This window comes from Musca autumnalis, unplaced genomic scaffold (assembly GCF_047663935.1).
Source record: "Musca autumnalis isolate F117 unplaced genomic scaffold, ASM4766393v1 scaffold_4, whole genome shotgun sequence".
NCBI lineage: Eukaryota > Metazoa > Arthropoda > Insecta > Diptera > Muscidae > Musca > Musca autumnalis.
Window position 1 is genome coordinate 43,115,119 of NW_027411977.1, and position 25,396 is coordinate 43,140,514.

At 36.8% G+C, this 25,396-nt stretch overlaps 1 protein-coding gene across 7 annotated transcripts in view; it reads right to left on the reverse strand.

Annotated features, from left to right (window-relative positions):
* Nucleotides 1-9,670: 9,670 nt before the first annotated feature.
* LOC141404359 (uncharacterized) overlaps nucleotides 9,671-25,396 on the reverse strand; it is a 68,374-nt gene continuing 52,648 nt past the window's right edge. For 6 of the 7 annotated variants that reach the window (XM_073987893.1, XM_073987894.1, XM_073987895.1 and 3 more), the window contains 4 exons: nucleotides 18,215-18,341; nucleotides 17,831-18,026; nucleotides 17,622-17,761; nucleotides 9,671-10,448 (listed from right to left, as the gene is read on the reverse strand). In XM_073987893.1, the coding sequence (XP_073843994.1) occupies nucleotides 9,747-10,448; nucleotides 17,622-17,761; nucleotides 17,831-18,026; nucleotides 18,215-18,341 (1,165 nt within the window). In that variant the 3' untranslated portion in view covers nucleotides 9,671-9,746. The remainder of the gene's footprint in view (nucleotides 10,449-17,621; nucleotides 17,762-17,830; nucleotides 18,027-18,214; nucleotides 18,342-25,396) is intronic. The other variant, XM_073987900.1, reaches the window with a different exon arrangement.

Genomic DNA, 25,396 nt, shown 5'->3' on the forward strand with positions numbered 1-25,396 from the left:
AATGCAAAAACAACAACTTTCTCGTTGTTTTACCCCCGCTTATTGAAGCAACACACTATGTTCGTATTCTTTGCAATGCAAAGACGACATAAAAACAGTGGTGGATATAAAATTCTTTAGTTCGACTCAAATTGTAGGGTAATCAGTTTTAGGGCCATATAGCAAATTTCTCATTTTGTTTAATTTGCTGGATGGGCTTATTGACCTGTTTATCGATACAGAGTCGGCGGAAAAGGGAACTGATGAAGTTGTTTGGTGACAACTGAAACTATAGTATTCCCGACCCTCCGCCCGCAACTAATCAATTTCATATCCACTGTAAAACATTTTGTTGTTATTCAAATACTTGAATACAACAAAATATGGACTAAAGCTGAAATAAACACAAAGATGTAAAATTCTGCAGTCCAACAATAAAAAAAAACGCCAACATTCAATAAAATTATTTGATCACAAAGTAAAAATACAAATGATAAAATATTTCACCTATTGACAAAAATATTTATCAAAATATTCCACATATTGCTTGATATGTCAATATTTGAACTATTTTATCAGTTCAATATAAAAAATCGATAAATATTGTAGTCAATATTAAAATTGTATTGTATCAAATAATTTTATCGAATTTCATCAATATGATAATTTTTTATCTCCGATTTTTTTCTGTGTGCCCTTTCTAGCCTAAAGGCTGAGGGTATATAAAAAAGATCCGAAATATAGTTCAATAAAGCTACCAGATGTTTTATATTTCATGCTATGCCATATGGCATAGATTTTTCCCAACGGAAATGTTTAACTTTGTTTGACTGCCAGATCTTGTATGGTAAAACCCCCTAAGTAGACCTCCAGGCCTTCCTATATCTATACGAAGATAGATCTACCATAAGAAGACCTCAAGATCTACCATAAGAAAACCTCCAGATCACGTATAACAATTTCTGCAGATTTTCTAAAATAAGTCCTCTAGATCTTCTATAAGATGGCCACCAGCCCTTCTATAGGAAGACATTCAGGTGTTACGTAAGAAGTCCTGCAGATCTGCTATAAGAAGACGTTCAGGTCTTCTATGAGACGTCCTCCAGTATTTCTATAAGAAGGCCTCAGATCTTTCGTAAGAAGGCATCAAATCTGCCACAGAAGACCCTAGGTCTTCTATAAGAAGCTGTAAAAGAAGGCCTCCAGATATTCTTTAAGAAGACCTTCTATGTGAAGACCCCAAAATCTTCTAAAAGTAGACCTGCAGATCTTCTATAAAAAAAACTTCATGTCTTCTATAAGTAGACTTCCTGGTCTTTAATGAGAAGTCCTTATGCTTTTCTATAAGAAAGGCTGCTGCTCTTCTATGCGAAGACCATATCGTCGGTGTCATGCTTAAGTATTCCATACGCCATTTGCCTGATTCGAGAAAAACGCAAGTTAATGTTTAAGACCATATAGGATAAAAATGGTGCAACAATCCAAAACTTTAAGAGCTCAGTTCTACTTAACTAAACTCATAGAATATATCAGTAGTTTATTTTAGTCAAATATCTGTAATAGTCTAGAAGTTATGGCAAATTTTTATAATTGCAAAAGGTTGCTGAATTGTTCCATGGAATCTTTTTTTCATGTTTTTGACAATTTGTGTCACATGGAACACGTTTTGTCACATTTCAACCAAAACACTTTTTATCAATCGTGTTCCACCTCCCTTATATGAAGCGCTACTGTGGAGTTTAAAAATCAGGACTTTAAATGAAACATTTATTTTTCTCATATAAATACCATAAGGACCATTATTATAGGTTTCCTTCACATTTATTAAAGGGATTTCCTCCACTTATCACTATTTTTTTGTGGTAAAAATTTCGATCGGACAAAACGGATTGGTATTTTGCATTTCTAAGGTAACTTAAATCATTTAAACGCGATTTTCTTATAACACAATTTTTGTAGTCGGTTAGCTTCAAGCCGAATGGACGGTTTTGCGTATATTTTTGTGGACTTACATCAAAATTTTGTCTTTAAACAAGCGATTTTTTGTTAAAACGATTGATACATTTTCGTTTTCATATAACAATACAATATTCAAAAATATTTGGATTTAGAAAGTATTATTCTTCAGTTTTTAAACCAAGTCCTTTAAAACAATTTGTTCCATACGCCACACTTTTCCGTAACTTGGTAAAAATGGGCAATTTTTTGTTCCAAACGCCATCATTTTTGGTGCGGAACAATTCGTTTTTGTCTCTTTTTGTTCCATACGCCAAACGACATGGATATGGAACTAAAAAGTTCAAAGTTGTTTTGTTCCATACGCCAGGCTTTATGGATATGGAACAAAACGACAAGATTTTTTGGGTCACAAAGCGGATATGGAACATACTGGCATCTGAATATCTCAGAAACTATAAGAGATAGAGAAAAACCGACCAAAAAATCTGAGAGAGCATGGTTGAAAACCTTGCAAGGTACCTTTATCTCAAAATGTCAAAAATGGCGTATGGAACACTTAAGCATGACACCGACGATATGTTTTTTTTTTATATAAGAAGGTCTCCTGCTCTTCTATGAGATGACATTCTGCCCTTCTTTGAGAGGACATTTTGCTCTTCAATGTCAATACAGCTGCATGTTTTGACAGTACCTCCCGATTTAAGATATTATGAGGATCTTAGCAACATTTTCGGCCCAAATTATCTCAACAAAAATTATTTTTCGGACAGCTGACCATTTCTAAAAAGAGAATTGAAATTATTTCATGTGATTGTCGTCATTCAGTTTATGACAACAACAACAACATACCTTTTGTAGGCAAATGAGACAGACGCCGCCTGAAATGCCAACCATATGTCATTTATGGGAAAATTGCTAATTATTCGATTTTTATTGACTGAAAATCCTTGAATAGTAATATTCGACATTGCACTTGTTTGTCATAAAGTCCGCAAAAACAATAAATAAAGAAATCGATTTACACACCATATGCATGTGTATGTGTGTGTTTGTGTTTATTCAATTGCCTAAGGTGCAGTCGATTCGTTGCACAAAATAATAATAGGTTTCCAGTGGAAAATGTGACGCCAAACTTTATTGAAAAAAATTGGTAGCATCATAACTACACCAATGATGACGTATGACTACCGTCTCAAAAAAATTAAATTAAAAGACAATTTAAAGAATATGGAATAGAAAAACAAACAATTTTAATATAATTCATCATGCAATACAAAAAAAAACTTCCATTGTTGTGACAACTGCATTAGACTCATATTTGTAGCGAAAAACGTCATATTTACTCTTCAAAAAAAAAAAAACTGCATTCATTCGCACAACGTTCGACCAATTGGCAAATTGAAAACTAAACACACTTGAAATAATAAATGTCAATAACTCAATTGTTGTTGCGTGTGAGTTAAATGGAATTATCATCAATCAGTCAGTCATTCAGAGACTTCTTTAGTGGTGCAGTGTGGTGTAGAGCAACAAACGACTGATTTTGATAAATTCTTTTTTCAATTATAAATTTTTCTCAATATTTAGTTATGTGAATTTGTTGGTAAATTGACATTCCATAGTTTTGAATGCAAACGCGGTCTTGTTTATTTAGCTGGCAGCTTCGTTGAAGAATTTCATATTTAATTAAATGTTTCGTTTTTGTTTTAATTTTATTAGTTTAGTTTATTAGTAGCTGGAAGGGGGAACTGAATGAACAAAAATAATAAATTGGTATGCAACTATGTTTGCTATTTATGATTGTTAGCTTTGTAGACATAAAATATTATGAAGTGTATTGTAAAAATATAATACGACCACAGTAATAAGGTTTTAAATTTGCCTACTCCTAACACACTGGACTAAATTGAATAACTTTACTTCTATTCCCCGAAAAGAGCTATTTCCACAGCAAAAAAAAAAAAAAACAATCGAAAAAAACGTTTGCGTCATGAAGAAATGCAATTGAACGGTCAAATAAATATCCGTTATTGTATAAAAACATTTACATTTGAAAAAAAAAACCAAATGTTTGATAACAGAGAAGCCACTCCACAGCCGATATCTCTGAAGAGCTGCCAAACCAACAGCGAAACTAGTCACATAATTTGATGGTTGTGTGGGTTCGAGACTCCGGCTTTTCTTTTTCACTTGTAACAAATTTCGCTCATAAAAGCTTAACTCTAAACGAGAATAATAGAGGACGATCTAAGTTGCTCCAATCCATATCTGAGGTTAGTACCCCTCCCAGCTAAAATGATTCCACTCTTGAGGTGTTCTGTACCTAAAAGGCTTTAAACGGGTATTTGCCCTGCCTTTTTGCTTGATTGGTTGTTGTTGTAACAACGCTGATATGTTCGTACTTATTTTCAAGTGTCTGGTAATGGCTCCTCGGTCTCAAGATTAACAACAATAACTAAAAACGTATCTGTCGGCTTTGTCGACAGAGATATACCCTCAGACTATGTGAATTGAAACTTTCATCTACGAACAGATCGAATGTATTTGGGGTATTTTCAGAATTATGTGGCGCTTTTTTGAACTTGCCACCAAAAATGTGAATTAGGATTAAAGTTCAAAAGTGTTGCGGAGAAGGTACTTGAAGGAATGGACCGACATAGTTCATTATTGAAGTGTATCCTGTCTTTTCTATAGATAACGCGCCAATAAGTCATTTCAGTGGGTCATAGTATAATTTTCAGAAAATGAACTTGTCCACTGTTCATAGAAGACCTTTAGGAGGCCTTCGGCTCATAGCATTCCTTTAAGAAGGTCTTCTGTTCATAGAAGACCTTTAGGAGGTCTTCTGTTCATAGAAGACCTATATGAGGTCTTGTATTACTAGAATACCTTTAGAAGGTCTTCTGTTCCTAGAAGTCCCTTAAAAGGTCTTCTGTTCATATAAAACCTTTAGGATGTCTTCGATTCATAGCATACCTTTAGGAGGTCTTCTGTCCATAGAAGACCTTTAGAAGGTCTTCTGTCCATAGAAGACCCTTAGAAGGTCTTCTGTTCATATAAAACCTTTAGGAGGTCTTCGATTCATAGCATACCTTTAGGAGGTCTTCTTTTCATAGAAGACCTTTAGGAGGTGCTCGGTTCATACAAGACCATTAGGAGGTCTTCTGTTCATAGAAGAACTTAAGAACGTCTTCTGTCCATTGAAGACCTTTACGAGTTTTTCTATTCATAAAAGATTTTTGGTGATCTTCTGTTCATAGAAGACCTTTAAAAAGTCTTCTGTCCATAGAAGATACCTTTAGGAGGTCCTCTGTCTATAAAATATCTTTAGGAGGTCTTCAGCTCATCGAAGACCTTATGGAGGTCTTCGGTTCATAGAAGACCTTAAGGAGGTCTTCTGTCCATAGAAGGCATTTAGGAAGTATACCTTAAGGAGGCCCTCTGCCCATAGAAGACCTTTATCAGGTGTTCTGTCCATAGAAGATCTTTAGGAGGTATTTTGTTCATAGAATACCTTTGGGAGATCTTCTGTTCATAGAAGACCTCTGGCGGTCTTCTGTTCATAGAAGACCTTAGGAAGCGTCTATTCATAGAAGACCTTTAGAAGATATTCTGTTCATAGAAGACCTTTAGGAGGCCTTCGGTGCATAGCATACCTTTAGGATGTCTTTTGTTCATAGAAGACCTTTAAGAGGTCTTCTGTTCATAGAAGACCTCTTGGAGGTCTACTGTTCATAGCATACCTTCAGGAAGCCCTCTGTTCATAGAAATCCTTAAGAAGGTCTACTGTTCATAGAATACCTTTAGGAAGCTTCTGTTCATAGAAGACCTTTAGGAGGTCTTCTGTTCATAGAATACCTTTAGAATGTCTTCTACCCATTGAATACTTTTAGGAGGTCTTCTATTCATAGCATACCTTTAGGATGTCCTCTGTTCATAGAAATCCGTAAGAAGGTATTCTGTTCATAGAAGACCTTTAGGAGGTCTTCGGTTCATAGCATACCTTTAGGAGGTCCTCTGTTCATAGAAGACCTTTAGAATGTATTTTGTTCATAGAAGGCATTTAGGAGGTCTTCTGTTCATAGAAGACCTTTAGGAGGTCTTCGGTTCATAGAAGACCTTTAGGAGGTCTTCGGTTCATAGAAGACCTTTAGGAAGCTTCTGTTCATAGAAGACCTTTAGGAGGTCTTCGGTTCATAGCATACCTTTTAGGAGGTCCTCTGTTCATAGAAGATCTTAAGAATGTCTTTTGTTCCTAGAAGACATTTAGGGGGTGTTCTGTTCATAGAAGAGGAGTATTCTTAGAAGACCTTTAGGAAGCTTCTTTTCATTGAAGACCTCTTGGAGGTCTTCTGTTCATAGAAGACCTCAGGAAGCGTCTGTTCATAGAAGACCTTTAGAACATATTCTGTTCATAGAAGATCTTTAGGAGGTCTTCGGTTCATAGCATACCTTTAGGAGGTCCTCTGTTCATAGAAGACCTTTAGGATATCTTTAGTTCATAGAAGACCTCTTGGAGGTCTTCTGTTCAAAGAAGACCTTTAGGAGGTCTTCGGTTCATAGCATACCTTTTGAGAGGTCCTCTGTTCATAGAAGATCTTAAGAATGTCTTTTGTTCCTAGAAGACATTTAGGGGGTCTTCTGTTCATAGAAGAGGAGTATTCTTAGAAGACCTTTAGGAAGCTTCTTTTCATTGAAGACCTCTTGGAGGTCTTCTGTTCATAGAAGACCTTAGGAAGCGTCTGTTCATAGAACACCTTTAGAAGGTCTTCTGTTCATAGAAGACCTTTAGGAGGTCTTCGGTTCATAGCGTACCTTTAGGAAGTCCTCTGTTCATAGAAATCCTTAAGAAGGTCTTCTGTTCATAAAAGACCTCTAGGAGGTCTTGTATTCATAGAAGACCTTTAGGAAGCGTCTGTTCATAGAAGACCTTTAGAAGATATTCTGTTCATAGGAGACCTTTAGGAGGTATTCGGTTCATAGCATACCTTTAGGAGGTCCTCTGTTCATAGAAGACCTTTAGGATGTCTTTTGTTCATAGAAGACCTCTTGGAGGTCTTCTGTTCAAAGAAGACCTTTAGGAGGTCTTCGGTTCATAGCATACCTTTAGGGAGTCCTCTGTTCATAGAAATCCTTAAGAAGTTATTCTGTTCATAAAAGACCTCCAGGATGTCTTCTGTTCATAGAAGACCTTTAGGAAGTCTTCTGTCTATAGAATATCTTTAGGATGTTTTCTGTTCATAGAAGACCTTAGGATGTATTCTGTCCATGGAAGACCTTTAGGAAGTATACCTTAAGAAGGTATTCTGTCTATAGAAGACTCTTAGCAGGTGTTTTGTCCATAGAAGACCTTTAGGAGGTAATTTGTTCATAGAATACCTTTCGGAGATCTTCTGTTCATAGAAGACCTCTGGAGGTCTTCTGTTCATAGAAGACCTTAGGAAGCGTCTATTCATAGAAGACCTTTAGAAGATATTCTGTTCATAGAAGACCTTTAGGAGGTCTTCGGTGCATAGCATACCTTTAGGATGTCTTTTGTTCATAGAAGACCTTTAAGAGGTCTTCTGTTCATAGAAGACCTCTTGGAGGTCTACTATTCATAGAAGACCTTTAGGAGGTCTTCGGTTCATAGCATACCTTTAGGAAGCCCTCTGTTCATAGAAATCCTTAAGAGGGTCTACTGTTCATAGAAGACCTTTAGGAAGCTCCTGTTCATAGAAGACCTTTAGAAGGTCTTCTGTTCATAGAATACCTTTAGAATGTCTTCTACCCATTGAATACTTTTAGGAGGTCTTCTATTCATAGCATACCTTTAGGAAGTCCTCTGTTCATAGAAGTCCTTAAGAAGGTATTCTGTTCATAGAAGACCTTTAGGAGGTCTTCGGTTCATAGCATACCTTTAGGAGGTCCTCTGTTCATAGAAGACCTTTAGAATGTATTTTGTTCATAGAAGGCATTTAGGAGGTCTTCTGTTCATAGAAGACCTTTAGGAGGTCTTCGGTTCATAGAAATCCTTAAGAAGGTCTTCTGCTCATAAAAGACCTCTAGGAGGTCTTGTATTCATAGAAGACCTTTAGGAAGCTTCTGTTCATAGAAGACCTTTAGGAGGTTCATAGCATACCTTTTAGGAGGTCCTCTGTTCATAGAAGATCTTAAGAATGTCTTTTGTTCCTAGAAGACATTTAGGGGGTGTTCTGTTCATAGAAGAGGAGTATTCTTAGAAGACCTTTAGGAAGCTTCTTTTCATTGAAGACCTCTTGGAGGTCTTCTGTTCATAGAAGACCTTAGGAAGCGTCTGTTCATAGAAGACCTTTAGAAGATATTCTGTTCATAGAAGACCTTTAGGAGGTCTTCGGTTCATATCATACCTTTAGGAGGTCCTCTGTTCATAGAAGACCTTTAGAATGTATTTTGTTCATAGAAGGCATTTAGGAGGTCTTCGGTTCATAGCATACCTTTAGAAAGTCCTCTGTTCATAGAAATCCTTAAGAAGGTATTCTGTTCATAAAAGACCTCTAGGAGGTCTTGTATTCATAGAAGACCTTTAGAAGATATTCTGTTCATAGAAGACCTTTAGGAGGTCTTCGGTTCATAGCATACCTTTAGGAAGTCCTCTGTTCATAGAAGACCTTTAGGATGTCTTTTGTTCATAGAAGACCTCTTGGAGGTCTTCTGTTCATAAAAGACCTCTAGGAGGTCTTCTGTTCATAGAAGACCTTTAGGAAGTCTTCTGTCTATAGAATATCTTTAGGATGTCTTCTGTTCATAGAGGACCTTAGGAGGTATTCTGTCCATGTCATGTCATTTAGGAGTTCTTCTGTCTATAGAATGCCCTTAGAAAGTAATCTGTTCATAGCAGACCTTTAGGAAGTATTCTGTCCTTAGAATACCTTAAGGATGTCTTCTGTTCATAGAAGACCTTAAGGAGGTCTTCTGTTCGTAGAAGACCTTAAGGAGGTCTTCTGTTCGTAGAAAATCTTAAGGAGGTCTTCGGTTTATAGAAGACTCTAAGGAGGTCATCTGTTCACAGAAAACGTTTCGGAGGTCTCAGTTCCATAGAAGACCTTTAGCAAGTCTACTATCCATAGAAGACCTTTAGGAGGTCTTTTGTTCATAAAAGACTAGAAGACTTCTAAGACGTCTTCTGTCTGTAGAAGATCCATAGGAAGATTTCTAAAACAGTTTCTGTTCAGAGAAGACCTTTAGGTGGTCCTCTTTATAGAAGTCCTTTTAGAGATCTTCTGACCCCCGAAAGACTTCTAAGACGCCTTCTGTGCACAAAATATTGTTGGTGGTCTTATATTCGTAGGAGGTCTTTGGGAGGTTATCTTTCCATAGAAGAGTTTACGAAGATCGTCCGTTCATAGATCACGTTTGAGAGTTCTTTTGCCCATAGAAGACGATCTTCTGTATATAGAAGACTTTTTGGATGTCTTCTGTTCATAAATTACCGTATTCTGTCCATAGAATACCCTTAGACAGTCCATAAAAAAAACCTTCAGGAGATCTTCTAACCACAGAAGACCTTTGAATCATATCATTTGGGAGGTCCTTAGAAGGTCATGTACTCGACATAAATCTTTATCGAAATAGACGAAAATAAAAAACTAAACTATTTTTTGGTAATTTTTCAAATTAGTCTTGAAATATTTTATTAATTACAAAAATACTTTCGTTATATAAATTAAAAAAGAAAACAAATTAACAAAACTACAGAAAACAGTTTTTTCGCTACTTTTCCTATTTTACAGTGGTGTTTAAAAATTGTCATTATAAAAAGAAGAACAGAATAAATTATTAACATTTTGCTACTGATAGCAATGCCACACAGCTACACGTTCATTAAGCGGTGCTTGTTTCAGAGATGCCATTTGTTCCGCTGCCGCACCACTCAGCGTTGCTCCACATGCTGAACCACCAATTACCACAGTGCCTAATACTAATTTCTTGGCCATTTTGGTTTTTGTTGCCAATGTGGTGCGTATCATTATTCGATCTAAATGCTCCACGCTTGGCAGCGGTATATTCAGCGTTGCCAATTCTTTACCCACATCCCATTTGGTGGCCAATGATGGATAGAAATTTGGTGATTTCCATGAATCAATGTAAATGCCATTGTCAAACACCGTGGTCTTTACATAGACACTACCCGCTGTCGCTTCCAATTCATCCTTGACTTTATTCGAACAACGCATGCGTGCTGTGGTCACCTTCAGCATTAATTTATGCTGTGTCTTGGTATTTACATTACTCATACCCATTCGCTTCTTGAAATCGGATGTCATGCGATTATTAAATGATTTTGGTTCCTTGGTTGAGGTTATGGTAGATACACTTGTTGTGCTGCCATTGGAATTGATGCTGTTGTTGTTGTTGGTTGTGGTGGTGGTGCTTCCATTGCCACTTGATGAAGTTGAACTGCAGTTGTCCGTATGGGTGGGATCAATCGTCTCACCCACTTCACGTACCTCTAAAACGAGCTCTACAACACCTTTTGTAGAATTCGATAACTGTAAAGAAAGTAAAAAAAAAATAAAAAATTAGCATGGGAAAAATTATTCGGTTACATAATTTTGGAGAAGGTCTTTAATGTTTGTTGTTAAAAAAGTGTAATATTATTTTTTACAATTACTCGAGTAAGATTATGATCGCTTTGTGGGTTTTACTACCTACCCTCACCTTTTTGTGTGAACTTTATGTTAATGCTTTCACTTTTGTTTTGCATCGCATTAAACTTCTACAAGAAATGTCAAGTTTAGCTAATGGAGAGTAAAACCATTGTAAAGAAAAAGTAAAAAATGACATAATAAAAACAATTAAAGAAGTCCATAGTCCACATAATTGAAAATTTCATTCACTACTGTTTTTTTCTGCGAGATTTCATATTTAAGGTTTTTGGATCAAATGAACAAAATAATTATTACAGATCGTCGATTCATTCGCTAATAATAGGTCTGTCTGGTTACCCTAAAATTTGTAAAAACTTGTAACAATTGTTACTGGAAGTCGTCTGTTAACACAAAAACCAGCAAAAGAGAGCGATTCGAGAGAGACATTTTGACAGTTCTTTCACTGAGAGTTTGCAAATTCTTGCTGGACAAATTTCTTCTAGCAACCACTAGCAATTCTTCTTCTTCCTGAAAACAGTCAATCATCTGTTTTTAGTTTTTTGTTGATTTATGTTTGTGAAAATTAAAAACAATTTTATTGTGTAAATAACATGGTCTAATTGTATTGTTTTATGGAGAAAAAATTTGTAAAGAGGAAAAATACTTTTTTGTTTCATTTCCTTTTTTATTTTTAATAAAATACAACGTGTCTGCTTCCTTTATTAGCGGACCAATTGTTCTGTTTTGGCAAGCCAGCTGATTGCCTGCTGGTTTTTGCTGGAAAGGTGTCTGTTTACTTTTTACAATTTTCTAGCAAAAGAGAATAAAAACCCCTTACTCTCTGGGAAAGTTCTTGCTGGACAATTCTTGCTGGGAAAGTAACCAGACAGACTTAATATCATTAAGGATATTCGAAATCGAAGGTTTTCCTGACACAAACTGTGCGACGAATGAATCACTTTCAATTCATTCTCGTGTGTCGTTCTCGGACAAAATATACACAAAACAAGTAAAAAAGTATCAGTCAGCAGTCTTCTTCTTTTCCGCTTAACTCCTTGAGGAGCATAGGGCCTCTACAAACATCTTCCACGATGATCTGTCATTTGCTATTGCTTTTACTGCACTCCATGATTTTCCGGCGGATTCTAACTCCTTCATAAGACTTCTTTTCGAGGAGTGTTTAGGTCTTCTTTTTTTTTGTGCTACCTTGAGGATTCCAATCTAGGGCTTGGCGGCATAGTTCATCGCTATTTTTTCTCAACGTAAGTCTGCATAATCCAAGACCTCTAGATTTTCCGTTAGTGTCCATTGAATTCCTCGATTTAGGATTGACGTAGGAGTGAACTGTTCTGAGAGGCGTCCATTGTGTAGAACTCTGCACGTAAAGTCTTCGTATTGCGATTTTATGAGATTAATCAATTCCCTAGGGATGGCAAGCGAGTTTAGAATACTCCATATTTTTTGGAGGTAAACGCTGACGAAAGCAGTAGTGTAGTCGACGAAGGTTAGATATATGTGGGTTTGTCATTCTTTTGTTTGCTTCATTATGATTCGGAGTGCATTTATATGATCAATGCACGATTTCCTGCCTGCTGCTTACGGAGCTTAGATTCGATTGTTGCACTTATTCTATTCAGGAGAATTTGTGTTAGAATCTTTAATGGTATTGGTAACAGTGATATTCCTCTGTTGTTCTTACACCGAGAAAGATCTCCCTTTTTTGGAATTTTAATTATTATTCCCTCTAACCAGTCTTATGGCAGTTTTTCTTCTTCCCATATTTTATTTATAAGTGGATGGAATATTTTAGCTATAATGTCGAGGCAGCATTTCAATATTTCGGGAGGTAAGCGATCATAGCCTGGTGATTTATTATTTTTTTTTTGTTGCTTAATAACATTTTCAATTTCAGATACATCTGGACAATTGGTGTTTATATCGAGAGGTGGTGCAGTCATTTCTGTTGGTTCGAGAATAGGAGAGATAGGCGGATAGTTGTTTAGAGTTTCCATGAAGTGGTCTCGCCATCTTATTATTTGATCATCGGTATTCGAAAGGAGAGTTCCTTCTTTAGATTTTATTGGCCGGTCTGAGGTAACATTCTTTCCAATAAGTTTCTTTAGAAGTTTGTAAAGAGTTTTGGTATAATTTTTATTTGCTGCGTCATTAGCTAACGTCGCAAGATCGTCTATGTACATACGTTTGTCCTTTCTACAAGCCTTCCTCACTTCTTTGTTCTTTATTTGGTATTGTTTTTCCAGTTCTATGCGCCGAGCAGGGCATGGATCATCATTTTTCAATTTCTTTAAATTTTTCCTTTCTTCGATTAGGGTCCATGTAGACGTAGTTATCCATTCTCTTTTTTCTTTTTTTTAGGATATTGTCCAAAAGATTCACATTCACATATGCTCGAAAGATTTTCTTATATCTATTTCCAGATTTCTTCGATTCCATCAGACTCATAGTATTGATGATTCGCAAATTTAATTATTTCATTAGCTACATCTTGTTGATGATGAGTAGACAGCGGAATTTTATGCAACCCCTATTTTTGGTCCGATTTACCTCAAATTTTGGGACTGGGCATATTTTTGGCTTCTGATTACATTGCAATCGAAACATATGACATATGCAAAATGCATAAATTTTTGCATATGCAAAATTTATGCATTTTACATATTTTCGTATGCAACAAATATTTCAACAATAGGTAAAAAATGTTTGTGTGTACAATTTTTCTGTTTAAAATTCTCTTCAGACCAGTCAATAAAATAGAGAGATGTATAACCACAGCCACAACCTTCAAAATACCGAAAATCGGGAGGTATCGTTCTATGGGGGCTATATGAAGGCCTGAACCTAAACCGACAAATGTTAGGTGGAAAGTTTTTCACCCCCAAGGAAGACTTAATACCAAATTTCAGCCATTTCTAAGGGATATTGAGGGCACAACCTTCAAAATACCAGAAATCTGGAGGTACCGTTCTATGGGGGCTATATGAAGACGTGGACCTATACCGACAAATTTCAGGTGGAAAGTTTTATACCCACAACGAAGACAAAATGCCAAATTTCTGTCGTTTCGGTGGGATATTGAGGCCACAACATTCAAAATACTGAAAATCGGGAGGTACCATTCTATGAGGTCTATATGAAGACGTGGACCTATACCGATAAATTTCAGGTGGAAAGTTTTATACCCCCAAGGAAGACTTAATACCAAATTTCAGCCATTTCGGAGTTATATTGAGGGCAGAACCTTCATAATACCGGAAGTCCGGAGGTACCGTTCTATGGGGGCTATATGACGGCCTGAACCTAAACCGACAAATGTTAGGTCGAAAGTTTTTCACCCCCAAGGAAGACTTGATACCAAATTTCAGCCATTTCTGAGGGATATTGAGGGCACAACCTTCAAAATACCAGAAATCCGGAGGTACCGTTCTATGGGGGCTATATGACGGCGTGGACCTGTGCCGACTAATTTCAGGTGGAATGTTTTATACCCCCAACGAAGACTTAATACAAATTTTCAGTCATTTCGGTGTGATATTGAGGGCACAACCTTCAAAATACCAGAAATCCGGAGGTACCGTTCTATGGGGGCTATATGAAGACGTGGACCTATGCGGACAGATTTCAGTTCTAAAGTTGCATACCCCTAACGAAGACTTAATACCAAATTTCAGCCATTTCAGTGGGATATTTAGACCATAAATCCTTGAATATATTTTTGCATATGGTTTTGCATATGCTCATTTTATGCAGATATGTACAAAATGTATGTACAAATATGTCAAAATATGCACGATATGCAAAATATGCAATATATGCAAAAATGTCTGGGCCTAATTCGTTTTATTTTGTCTAATCAGATTTTCTCTACGACCATCCTAACCATATATGCATTTGCATAGGATTCCGCTAATGATGAGACACTGAGAGTTTTGCAACGTCGAATTTTTTTGATGGACATGTTTGGTGGATTTTTTGCAGGCATTTACTTTAATTTGTAGTACGGCCCGTACAAGGTGATGATCGGAGCCAATATCTGCACTACGTTTAACTCGAACATCGCAGAGATTATGCTTCAATTTGCGACTCATACAGAAATTATCTATTTGGTTTTCTGTTTTGCCATCGGGAGAGACCAATGTGGTTTTGTGGCATCGTTTGTGTTTATATAGGGTTCCACCAACAATTAGACCGTGACGACTGCATGTTTCTAACAAAAGTTCGCCATTTTCGTTTCTCTGACCGATTCCGTGGCTTCCTATAACATGCTCGAAGCCCGTATTGTCCTTTCCCACTTTAGCACATCAGTATATCCCCTTTGGGAGTTTTCGATAGGCTACGGTCGAATTCGTTATAGAATTTCGTCTTACTTTCTATTGTTGAGGTTTCTGTTGGTGCGTACACTTAGACAATCTTGGAATGGAAACGAGCAGTCATTATGCGGTGGTTGATGGGACGCCAATTCATTAATGAGGCAATTGCCGAGCGGCTAATTAAGATTACCACTCCATCGCTGTGGATATCATTTTCTTAGCGTCCGGAATATAAAAGTTTCTCTCCTGACTGTGTTGTAAACGTACCAGTGCCATTCCACCGACATTCGCTTATACCCAATATATCTATCCCCAGTTTCCCTCGTTCTTTAGATAGTTGTTGTAGTTTTCCGCTTTCATATAGAGTGCGAACGTTCCAGCAAGGAATTTTTGTTCTTTTCTTAAAAGCAAATGGCCCTTTTATTTTGTTGTTTGTAGAGGTTTCTGAAACACTGTCTGAACATGAAGTGCTCCCTCCCAGACACGTGGAGATTGCCGCAGTTGCGGGAGGATTTGGCATATGCCTGTGACCTCCTGGGAGAATTAATTTTCTTTCGGTTCTTTCTTTCATGTTTTTTTTTTGTTTTTTTTTTTTTTGTGACAAAATTCGTCAGAATTTCTTCTTTGCTTGTGAGCACAAGGAAGAGCTTAGAGAGCCCGGCACTCAAATACGCCTAAGCACGAGCGTTAACTTCTTGGAAGCCTGTGGGCGCCACCGTTGACCTATATGGGCTCATCCGCTGCCATGCCTACTGCCTTGTCCGCCATAACAAAGCAGATATCTGTAGACCCTATTCCCCAAGTAGTTTGATGCAGGTATTTCTTCCGTGCAACGGGTTAGGGTTATACCGCCCATGATCGGTCGTCAGAGCCTCGTTTGCGTAAACAGAGGACACCAAGTCGCAAGTAGACAGTGGGTGAGGTTGACGTTTGAAGAGAATTGACTGTGTGAACAAATATAATTATTCATATTCGCATCACTCTTCCGATTATCCTCCAGGCAACTGACAAAAAAAATCAAACACAATAATTATGCCGTATAAGAAATATATTGATTTTGTATCACGAGTTTGCTTTAAAATGTGTATGTACCGTAATGTGGGGCTAAACCAAATCATTGACATATACCAAACATTTTTAGTAACAAAACTTCTTTATACAGGATTTGAAATATTGAAAGAAATTTCTGAAAAGGTATGTGCCGGGAGAGTTTTGGTGCTTGGACCATTATCTCAGGAAGTATTGACTTACTCCGGAAAATGATTGTACCGTTGAAAATGAAGCCGCTAGAACAACCTACTGAAAAAAAGAATCAAAACGATGCGAGAGGAGCTCGTTAACTTCACTTTTTTCGAATTTTGTGTGGGAGGTATCCGAAGGAGTGGAGCGATATAGCCCATATTCCAAACTGATACATGACTGGATAAAATGATATGATGTGCAAAGTCTGCCATTTTGGTTGGTGCCGTCAGGGTTTCTTGGGACATTAGGCCAATATCTCAGAAAGTATGGACTTTCGCAAGACAAAAAATTGTACCGTCTAAAGGCAGTCGCAAGGACAACCTGCTTAAAAAATTCGAGACAATCCGAGAGGAGCTCTTAAACTTCACTTTATCCGAATTTTGTGTGGGAGGTACCCGAAGAAGTGGACCGATATAGTCCATATTCCAACCTGATACATAACTGGATGAAATAATATGATGTGCAAAGTCTGCACCAATCAGAAACTCCCTGCGAGAATTACTTGCGGATTTGCCCTTTTGGTTGGTGACGTCAGTGTTTTGTGGAACTTTTAAGTCAATATCTCAGGAAGTATGGACTTGCGCAAGAAAAAATTGTACCGTCGTAAAGAGAGCCGCAATGACAACTTACTGAAACAAATTTCAAAACTATCCGAGTGGAGCTCTTAAACTTCATTTTAACCGAATTTTGTGTGGGAGATACCCGAAGGAGTGCACAAATATGCTACATGGGTCTTATATGATGTAGCACACTTCAATTGCAATGTTGCATCGCCTATAATCTTCTACCTTATATAAGGTTGTCCAAAAACGGCTGATAATACACGATCATCATGTGACATACCGTGGGATAGCGACATCCTTGGACCGTTTTCTCACCAGTATTCATTCTATATTGTATAAACACCATTCCGTAAAATAGGTTTATTCCCGTTGGATTCCTCACAATTTGAGAATCGCTCAAGAAAGGCTTATGTTGACTGTGTGGGTCTTTGAAGACGAGCCAAATCCAACAAAAATTGTTCGTGGAAGCAGCACTTCGAAGCAAATGGTTGTCTGTTTTTTCGGCAAAAACTGGCCATGTGGCGACTGTTTCGCTTCAGCAACGTAGGTCGATCAATTCTGAGTGGTACGCCACAATTTGTTTGCCTGAAGTCTTCCGAGAATTTTGCCCCCTGACAATGCAAGCTCCCAGCAAAATTTGAAGGAAGAGGTTCTTTGTGATGACGTGATTTCATGACATCTTTTTTATTGGTTCAAAGGAAGTGGTGAAAGATCCGATCTTTCATTAGCATTTGAACCCATGCTAAGGATGCCGTGAAAGATCCGATCTTTTCATAAATATTTGAACCATTCCATCGAGCCAATAGAGGTGGTTTTGAAAATCCATATGATAAGTGTACGAAAAGTACAACATTTTGTCATCATGTCAGTTTGCATCAGCATCCTTTTGCATTCAGGTGCACGAACGTCTTTTCTTTTCATACATTTTGATAAGTACTTACATTATTATTATTATTATCATTTGGTCCTTTCTTTACTGTCGTATTAATGTCCTTAATGGGCATCCATAATTCCTCCGAAGCAAATACACCACGAGAGTTACGTTTAAAAAGCTTTGGTTGCAAATAACAGGTAACAGCGCCTTAAATTAAACAAGATACTTGCCATTAAATTTAATACAATCTCTGCGCTACCAAATCATGTGACCTACCTAAATTTCTTCTCGATTCGCTGATTGTCAATGGTGGCATTGAATCTCTTGGATTATCTTGGGTTTTTCGTTTATTTTTCGTATTCTCCTTATCATCATTGGTGGGTTTCTCCGACTTCTCTTCGAATATGTTTTGCATTAAATTGGTACTTTTATCCTTTAGCGAACGATATGTTTTGCTAAAACGATTGAAAGACTGCAACAAAGAAGAATAAGAAGAAAATGTGAAGGGAATGATACATGTGGGAACTTCAAAAAAATTGTGCAATATTTAATTTCATCCAAATTGCATTTTTCAAATTATTAGCATTTTTATTTATCTCCTTTTTTTGATTGTGTTTCTTGTGGCACACAATTCAAATTTCAATTTTGCCAACAACTTACCGTTGGTGGTAATTCCAGCAGGGCATATACTGTAAAAACCACAAATTGTCCAGCCAAAAGTTCTTCAGGCGTAAACTCTGCCACAGCCGCTTTACTGCCACGACGTGATGAATGTTTAAGTGAAGGTCTGAAAATGAAAAAACAAAAATCAAAAAAATTGAAAAACCAATCATAAATGCTTCAATTATTTCAGAAAAAATGCCTTTATGCAATTGTTAATTCGGTAACTTATTTGCAGTTACATACAAAGATATGGAAAAGGTAACTAAAAAAATCTCTACCTTAGTTTAAATGTTTTTTTTTTTTCTTGTGACGTATGGTGGGTGGTCCCTGCATTATTTTTTCATTGTTACACTTTCAATTTTGTTTGATTTGAATTTCCATACCCCTGAATTAAATCTCCAAGTCATTGACATTGTGTGAAATCATTCAGGCATTACATGTTGCATAGGGAAGACACAAAGGCATTGACATTTTGTCCAGAGCAACGGAACCAATGTCACAATATGTGTGATAAAATTGAAATTGTTCAAATGAAAATAGCGTTTCCTTTTACAGTGTTTTTTTTAACGTTTATAATAAAAAGAAAATAATTATTTCATGAATGTAAAAACTTTACCCATATTATATGGTCCATATTCTGTGGAGCAGTGGAAGTGAAAAGAATATGTGGACGATAAGACGACCTTTTGGTATTTCATAACAAAACCAATTGGTATTCTGTAGGAAGAACTTTTGGCATTTTATAAAAATACCTTATAGTCTTTTCTAAGGACACATTTTGGTCTTACCTACCTACGAATCCCTTCTAGTATTCTCTAAGAAGACCCTTGGGCCTCCCCTAGGAAGACCTTTTGGTCTTCTATGAGAAGACCTCCTGATCTCCTAAGAGAAGACCTATTGGTCTCCTATAAGAAGACCCATTTGTCTTTTAAAGGATGGTATTTTAGTCTTCTATTAGAAGAAGATCTTTTGGACTTATAAAAAAATATTTTTGTCTCCTAGAAGAAAAGAAGGACATTTGCTCTTCTATAAGAAGGCCTTTATAAAAAGATCTTTTGGTCTTCTATAAGAATACATTTTGTCTTCAATAGAATACCTTCTGTGCTTCTATAAGATGACCTTCTGACTTATTAGACCTCCTGGTCTTTCAAAGGAAGACCCATAGGTTTTTTGTAAGAAAACCTTTTGTTGTTTTATATGAAGACATTTTGGTTACTTCCATAAGAAAGAGCGTTTGGTCTTCCATAAAAGTGATTTTGTTCTTTTACAAAAATACCTTTTCGTCTTTCATAAAAATACATTTTTTGATTTTCTGTAAGTAGACCTTTCGGTGTTCTATAAGAAGAACTTTTGGTATTCTATAAGAAGACCTCTTGGTCTTCTATAGGAAGACATGTTGGTCTTCCATTAGAAGACCTTTGGTTTTCGATAAGAAGACGTTCTGGTCTTCTGTTATAAGAAGACATTTTGTTCTTCTATAAGAACACCTTTTTATCTTCTTTACGAATAAATTTTGGTCCTCTAAAGGAGGCCTTTTGGTCTTCTGTAAATAGTTAATATTCCAAACGTGGACATAAGAAAACCTTTCGGCTTTTGGTCTTCCATAAAAAGATTTCTTCGTCATCCATAAGAAGAAAGTTTCTGCTGTGTATGAAGACCTTTTGGTCTTCCGTAAGTAAGTAGACCTTCCGGTATTCTTAATGATGACCTTTTGGTCCTCCATAAGAAGACCTTTCATAAGAAAACCTTTCGGTATATTAGAAGACCTTTGGTTTTCTATAAGAAGACTTCTGTCATAAGCAAAATTTTTGGTATTCTATAAGAAGATCTTTTGGTATATTAAAGGAGATCTTTTGGCCTTCTTTAAATATACCTTATGGTCCTCTACAAGAAGGCATTGTGGTCTCCTGAAAATAGATCTTTCGATATTCTAAAAGAGAACCTTTAGGTCTTCCATAAGAAGACCTTTGTCTTCTGTAAGAACTTTTTGTTTTCCATGAGAAGACCTTTTGTTGTTCCATAAGAGGACTTTTCAGTCTTTTATGAGAAGAACTTTTAGTCTTCCATAAGAAGAGCTGTTGGTCATCCATAACAAGATTTTTTTCGTCTTCCACAATAAGGCGTGTTTGTCTTCTATAAGAAGACCTTTTAGCCTTCTGTAAGTAGACTTTTTGGTATTCTAAATGGGTACCTTTTGGTCCTCTATAAGAAGACCTTTCATAAGAAAATATTTCTGTCTTCATTAAGAAAGCCTTTTTGTTGGCCCTACATAAAAAGACCTTCCACAAGTAGACCTTTTAGTCCCCACAGAAAGATCTTCTTTCATAAGAAATCCTCTGAGTCTTCCAAAGGAAGTCCTTTCATAAGAAAACTTTTTGGTCTTCTAAAAGAAGTCCATCCATAAGAAGAACTTTTGGTCTTCCATAGGAAAACCTTTTGGTCTTCTATGAGAAAACATTTTAGTCTTACATAGAAAGAGCTTTTGATCTTTCATTAAACAGCTTTTGGACTTCCATAAAAGAGCTTTTGGTCTTCAAAAAAAGACATTTTCGTCGTGCGCAAGAAGAAATTTTGGTCCTGCATAGGAAGATCTTTCGGTCTTCCATAAGAAGACCTTTTTGTCTTCTGTAAGAAGACCTTTTAGTTTTCTGTAAGAAGACCTAGTCTTCTGTAGGAATAACTTTTGATCTTCCATAAGAAGCCCTTTTGCTTTGGATCTTCTATAACATGATCTTTTTGTCTTCCATTGGAAAATATTTTTTTGTCCTCTATAAGAAGAGCTTTTGGTCTTTTGTAAGTAGATTTTGTGGTATTCTAAAAGAGGACCATAAGAGGAGACTCTATTACAAAACCTTTCGGTCTTTCTTAGTCGTCTATAAGAAGACCTTTGGTCCTGCATAAGAATACCTTTTGTTCTTGCATAAGAAGAGATCTTGGGTTTCTATGAGAAGAGCTTTTGGTCTTCTGTAAGAAGGGTCTTCTATTAGAAACCTATTTTTTTATAAAAATAATGTTTGCTCTTACTTAAAAAGAACCTTGGATCTTCATATTTTAGGGAAATACGACCCATCGGTCTTCTAAAGAAGATCTTTAGGTCTTCTATAAGACAACATTTTGGTGTTCTATAAGACGCCTTTTTTGTGCTCCATAAGAAGACTTTTTATACTTTTGTAAAAAGACCGTTTTTTTTTTTTCAAAAGTACAATAAGTTTCAAGCAGGCCTACATCGTACAATACCTTCGGGTACCTCACTAACAATTCTAATTATTTGCATAAGTTCAGATTAAGGGTTGTGCGAGGATTGGTTTGAAATTTTTGCCGAATGTACTCCTTGTATTCCTGTGTACAGCGATATAATGTGTTTCGTGGGTAGATATAATATTCCCAAAACTCTGAAAAAAAAACTACTGTGTCCTACGTAAGTGGATGATGATCACCATAATTTTTGTCAGGGGTAAGTACATACTTCCTGAGAAAATTGGCCAAAAGCTTTAAAAAGCCATACGGCACTATGTGTAGTACCTGTGCTCCACGCAGTGTTGCCGAATTTGACGATTTATCGTCATTTTGACGATTTTTTGGCCCATATTGGAAAATGACGATTTGACGATTTTATGGCCTGAAATGACGATTTTTCACGTTGGCCAAATTGCATGAAATAAAACGGGATAACGATATTTAAACCAAAATTTAACAAAAGAATTTAAAGAAAACAATAATGCAAACTCGATTTTATGAGCTTTTTTAATGTTCTTAGCAATTTCCAGCCAGATTGGCTATATATAGGTACATATCTGGAATACAGGTAGTTTGAGCTTTTTGCCTCACATTCGAATTATATCAGTTGAAATTTTTCGTTTAGGATTGTCAATGGCTGAAAATCGTCTATCTCGTTGTGAAAAATATAGGAATCCAGTTTCTGCGATCTTTAAGAGGTCAGTTAGTCTGTCATGAGTCATGATCGAAAGACATGGACGGTCACACAGTCAATCAGACGATAGTTGAGCAAAGCTGTCATTCCAAAGTGTAGAGTTGTATAGTTCCGGAACGAACTATTTCAAAGGAACTATTCCGGACAAGGAACTATTAGAACTATATCCAGCTCTTGCATTCATATAGATCCTTTCAATCTCCTTCCTTCAATTCCACACTCACTTAGATCTTTCTCGTTCGTTTTGTTCATTATTCAGATGATGCACATTGCTAAATAAATGTAAATTACAATCGTTGTAATTTATTTATTTTTATGTCAATTTGTTTTTGTCAATTAATCCACCAAACGATGAAAACAAAAAGAACAATGGAAAAGAAAGATTCGCTAAACTATTGCGGTCTCGGAACTATTTGGAACGAAGGAAACAGAAGAACGACGAAAGAGAAAGATTCATTGAACTACGCCGGTCCCGGAGCTATTTGGAAGTATGGAACTATATTAAGGAGCTAGTTCTTTTGGGAAAAGGAACTAGAAAGATCGATCAGCTTCGGGAACTAGATGGCCAACTCTACAAAACTGGCTGTGTATTACCTTCCTGCATTGTTTCAAACTCTATAGCCATAGGGGAAACTCTCATCTGGTGAAACCTTTTTATGGCGGTATTTAAGTGAGATTACTGCTGTGGGTTTTATATCTTATATAGTCAGTGTCATTGTCATAACTATAAGCGAAAAATTCACACTAAGCGGTAACCAAGCCTAGTTTTTGATTTTCCAAATTTTATTGACGATTTGACGATTTTTTTGACGATTACCCATCAAAAAATAATCGGCAACGCTGGCTCCACGATAACTCTCTGCACCGATCCGGTCCAAAATTTAGCCTTCGTAATATTTAGTTTAAACATAGTTTAAATTTGCTGATGAACCATATCCTTAGGATACCTCCTCCAGAAAAGTTCAAAACTGTTCGCTAATATTGTGCGCACGATAACTCTTGAAGGCAGTAACATCGTTGGTTCATACTTTGGACATCGTAAAATGTCTACCTGACATAGATGAGGTTCCAATATGGGCTCTACCGGTCCACTCCTTTGGGTACCTCCAACACAAAATTTCGGAAAAGTGTAGTTTACGACCTGCTCTCGAATCGCTACAATTTGTATACCCTCAGCATTTATGCTAACGAGGGTATATACTAGGGTTATGATTTTTTGACATTTCTACAAAATGATTTCCTGTAGCAGACATGAATGAACTTTTGCCTAATAATCACTACGCTATCGTTTATTCCATGGAAATATAAAAAAAGTTCACGCACAAATCGATTTTAAAAATATAATTTTTTGAAAAAATGTATGAAATGAAAAAATTTTTTTTGAAAAAATAATTTTTTGTTGCACGAATAAATTAATATAAGCCTACTAATAACTATAATAATGCTTATTTCATTCAAATATTGAAAAAGGTCGTGCACAAACCACTTTGAAAAAATTTTAAGTTTTTTGTTAAAAATTTATATCTTTAAATAAAAGCGTTTACGACATTTTTACGATTCACAGAATTGAAGAAGATTAGTGAGAAATAAATGTTATGATTACGTTATGATTATTATGATTTTATGTAATCTTATGGCAAGACTCATCACGCTATGATACAGGGGTATGAGGTTGTAAAAAAGTCATAACTCTAGTATATACACTTGGTTTTAGACCCAAAGAATGTTTGGACGAAATCCGTTTCAGATAATTTGGAGTTGATTTAGCCATGTCCGTCTGTCTCCATGGCTGGCTGGAGCGCACGATAACTCTAGAACGAACCAACAGATTTGGTAATATTTCGGCGAATATGGGCTTTATCGGTCCACCTCTTCCGGTACCTCCCCCACAAAAGTGTTCGCAAAATATGTTCGCACGATAAGTCTTGAAGGGAGTAACCGATTTGGTCCATACTTTGTACATCGTAAAATTTGTAGCAGACTTAGATGAGGTTTCAATATGAACTCACACAAAATTTCGGAATATTTCAGTTTAGGACCAGCTCTCGAATCACTTTGATTTTTGTTTTAGCAACTTGTATTCGCTGCCCCTCATATGACGGTACAAGTTTCATCAGGGGCAGGTCCATACTTCCTGAGAAAATATCCTGAAAGTTGCAAAAACCCTTATGACACTGTGTGTGTGGCTTAAGACCACGATAACTCTAGAACTTATCAACCGATTTGGTTCAAAATGTTACCTTTGTCATATTTTGTCCAAACTTAGTTTGAGGCAAAACAACCGTATCGGTCCACTCCTTCCGGTATCCCTCAAAAGTGCAAAATATTTCACTAGAAGGGTACGCACGATTATCTTGAACGGAGCAGCCGATTTGGTACAAACTTTGGATCTCCAAATATTTTGTTCAAATTTAGTCCAACTTTTCTCCTTAGGGTACGTCTCCCTCAAAAGTTCAAAATTTTTGTGTAAGTGCAGTTTATGGTATGTTCAAAGATCCTTTGCTTCTCCTGGTTGTTGTTGTAACAGTGTTTTTTTATTATGTTTGTATGTTCGTTCCTCTGTTCAATCTGGCTCTGGGTCTATCTCCAGTTCCAGAAAAATGGCTGATTCGATGGGATGTAGCCACAGATACACTGGAGTTAGATGGGTAGGTTTGGCGGCGCAGTTGAAAAGGTGTTCTGTGTCGTGCGGGCCCATGCCAGTTGATATCCGCCCAATAAGAATTTAGGCGACTGCAATATTCCGAGCGTAGTTGAGCCAAAACTACTCTGGTTTGTCGTGGCAGCTGATGTTCCTCACCTGCGATAGATGGGGGATGTACTCCGAGTACTTTATTCACACTATAGCTTGATATGCTTGTTGATCTAGGGGTTCTCTCCTGTATCGTTGGACCTCTCCCTCTAGAGTATGGATATCCTTCCTGATCTGCCTGAATGTGTCAGGCCTACCCACAAGATGGTGATTGGGATGGCTCACACGGTAACATCCAAGCAGGTACTGCAACGAAAGCATCTCATTGTGTTGCTTCACTGGAAGAATCTATGTCTCCTCATGTAGATGGTCCACTGACGATTTGAGCAGGCACCCTGTTGCTATTGTCAGGGCGGCATTCTGGCAAGTTTGAATCTTTTTCCAATTCGTATCACATAATCTCTGAGACCAGCTGCATAGCTACCACAGACCGACCTATCGCGTTATATGTGGTCAACAAGTTTTCTTTATCTGCACCCCAAGTGCTGGCGGCTAG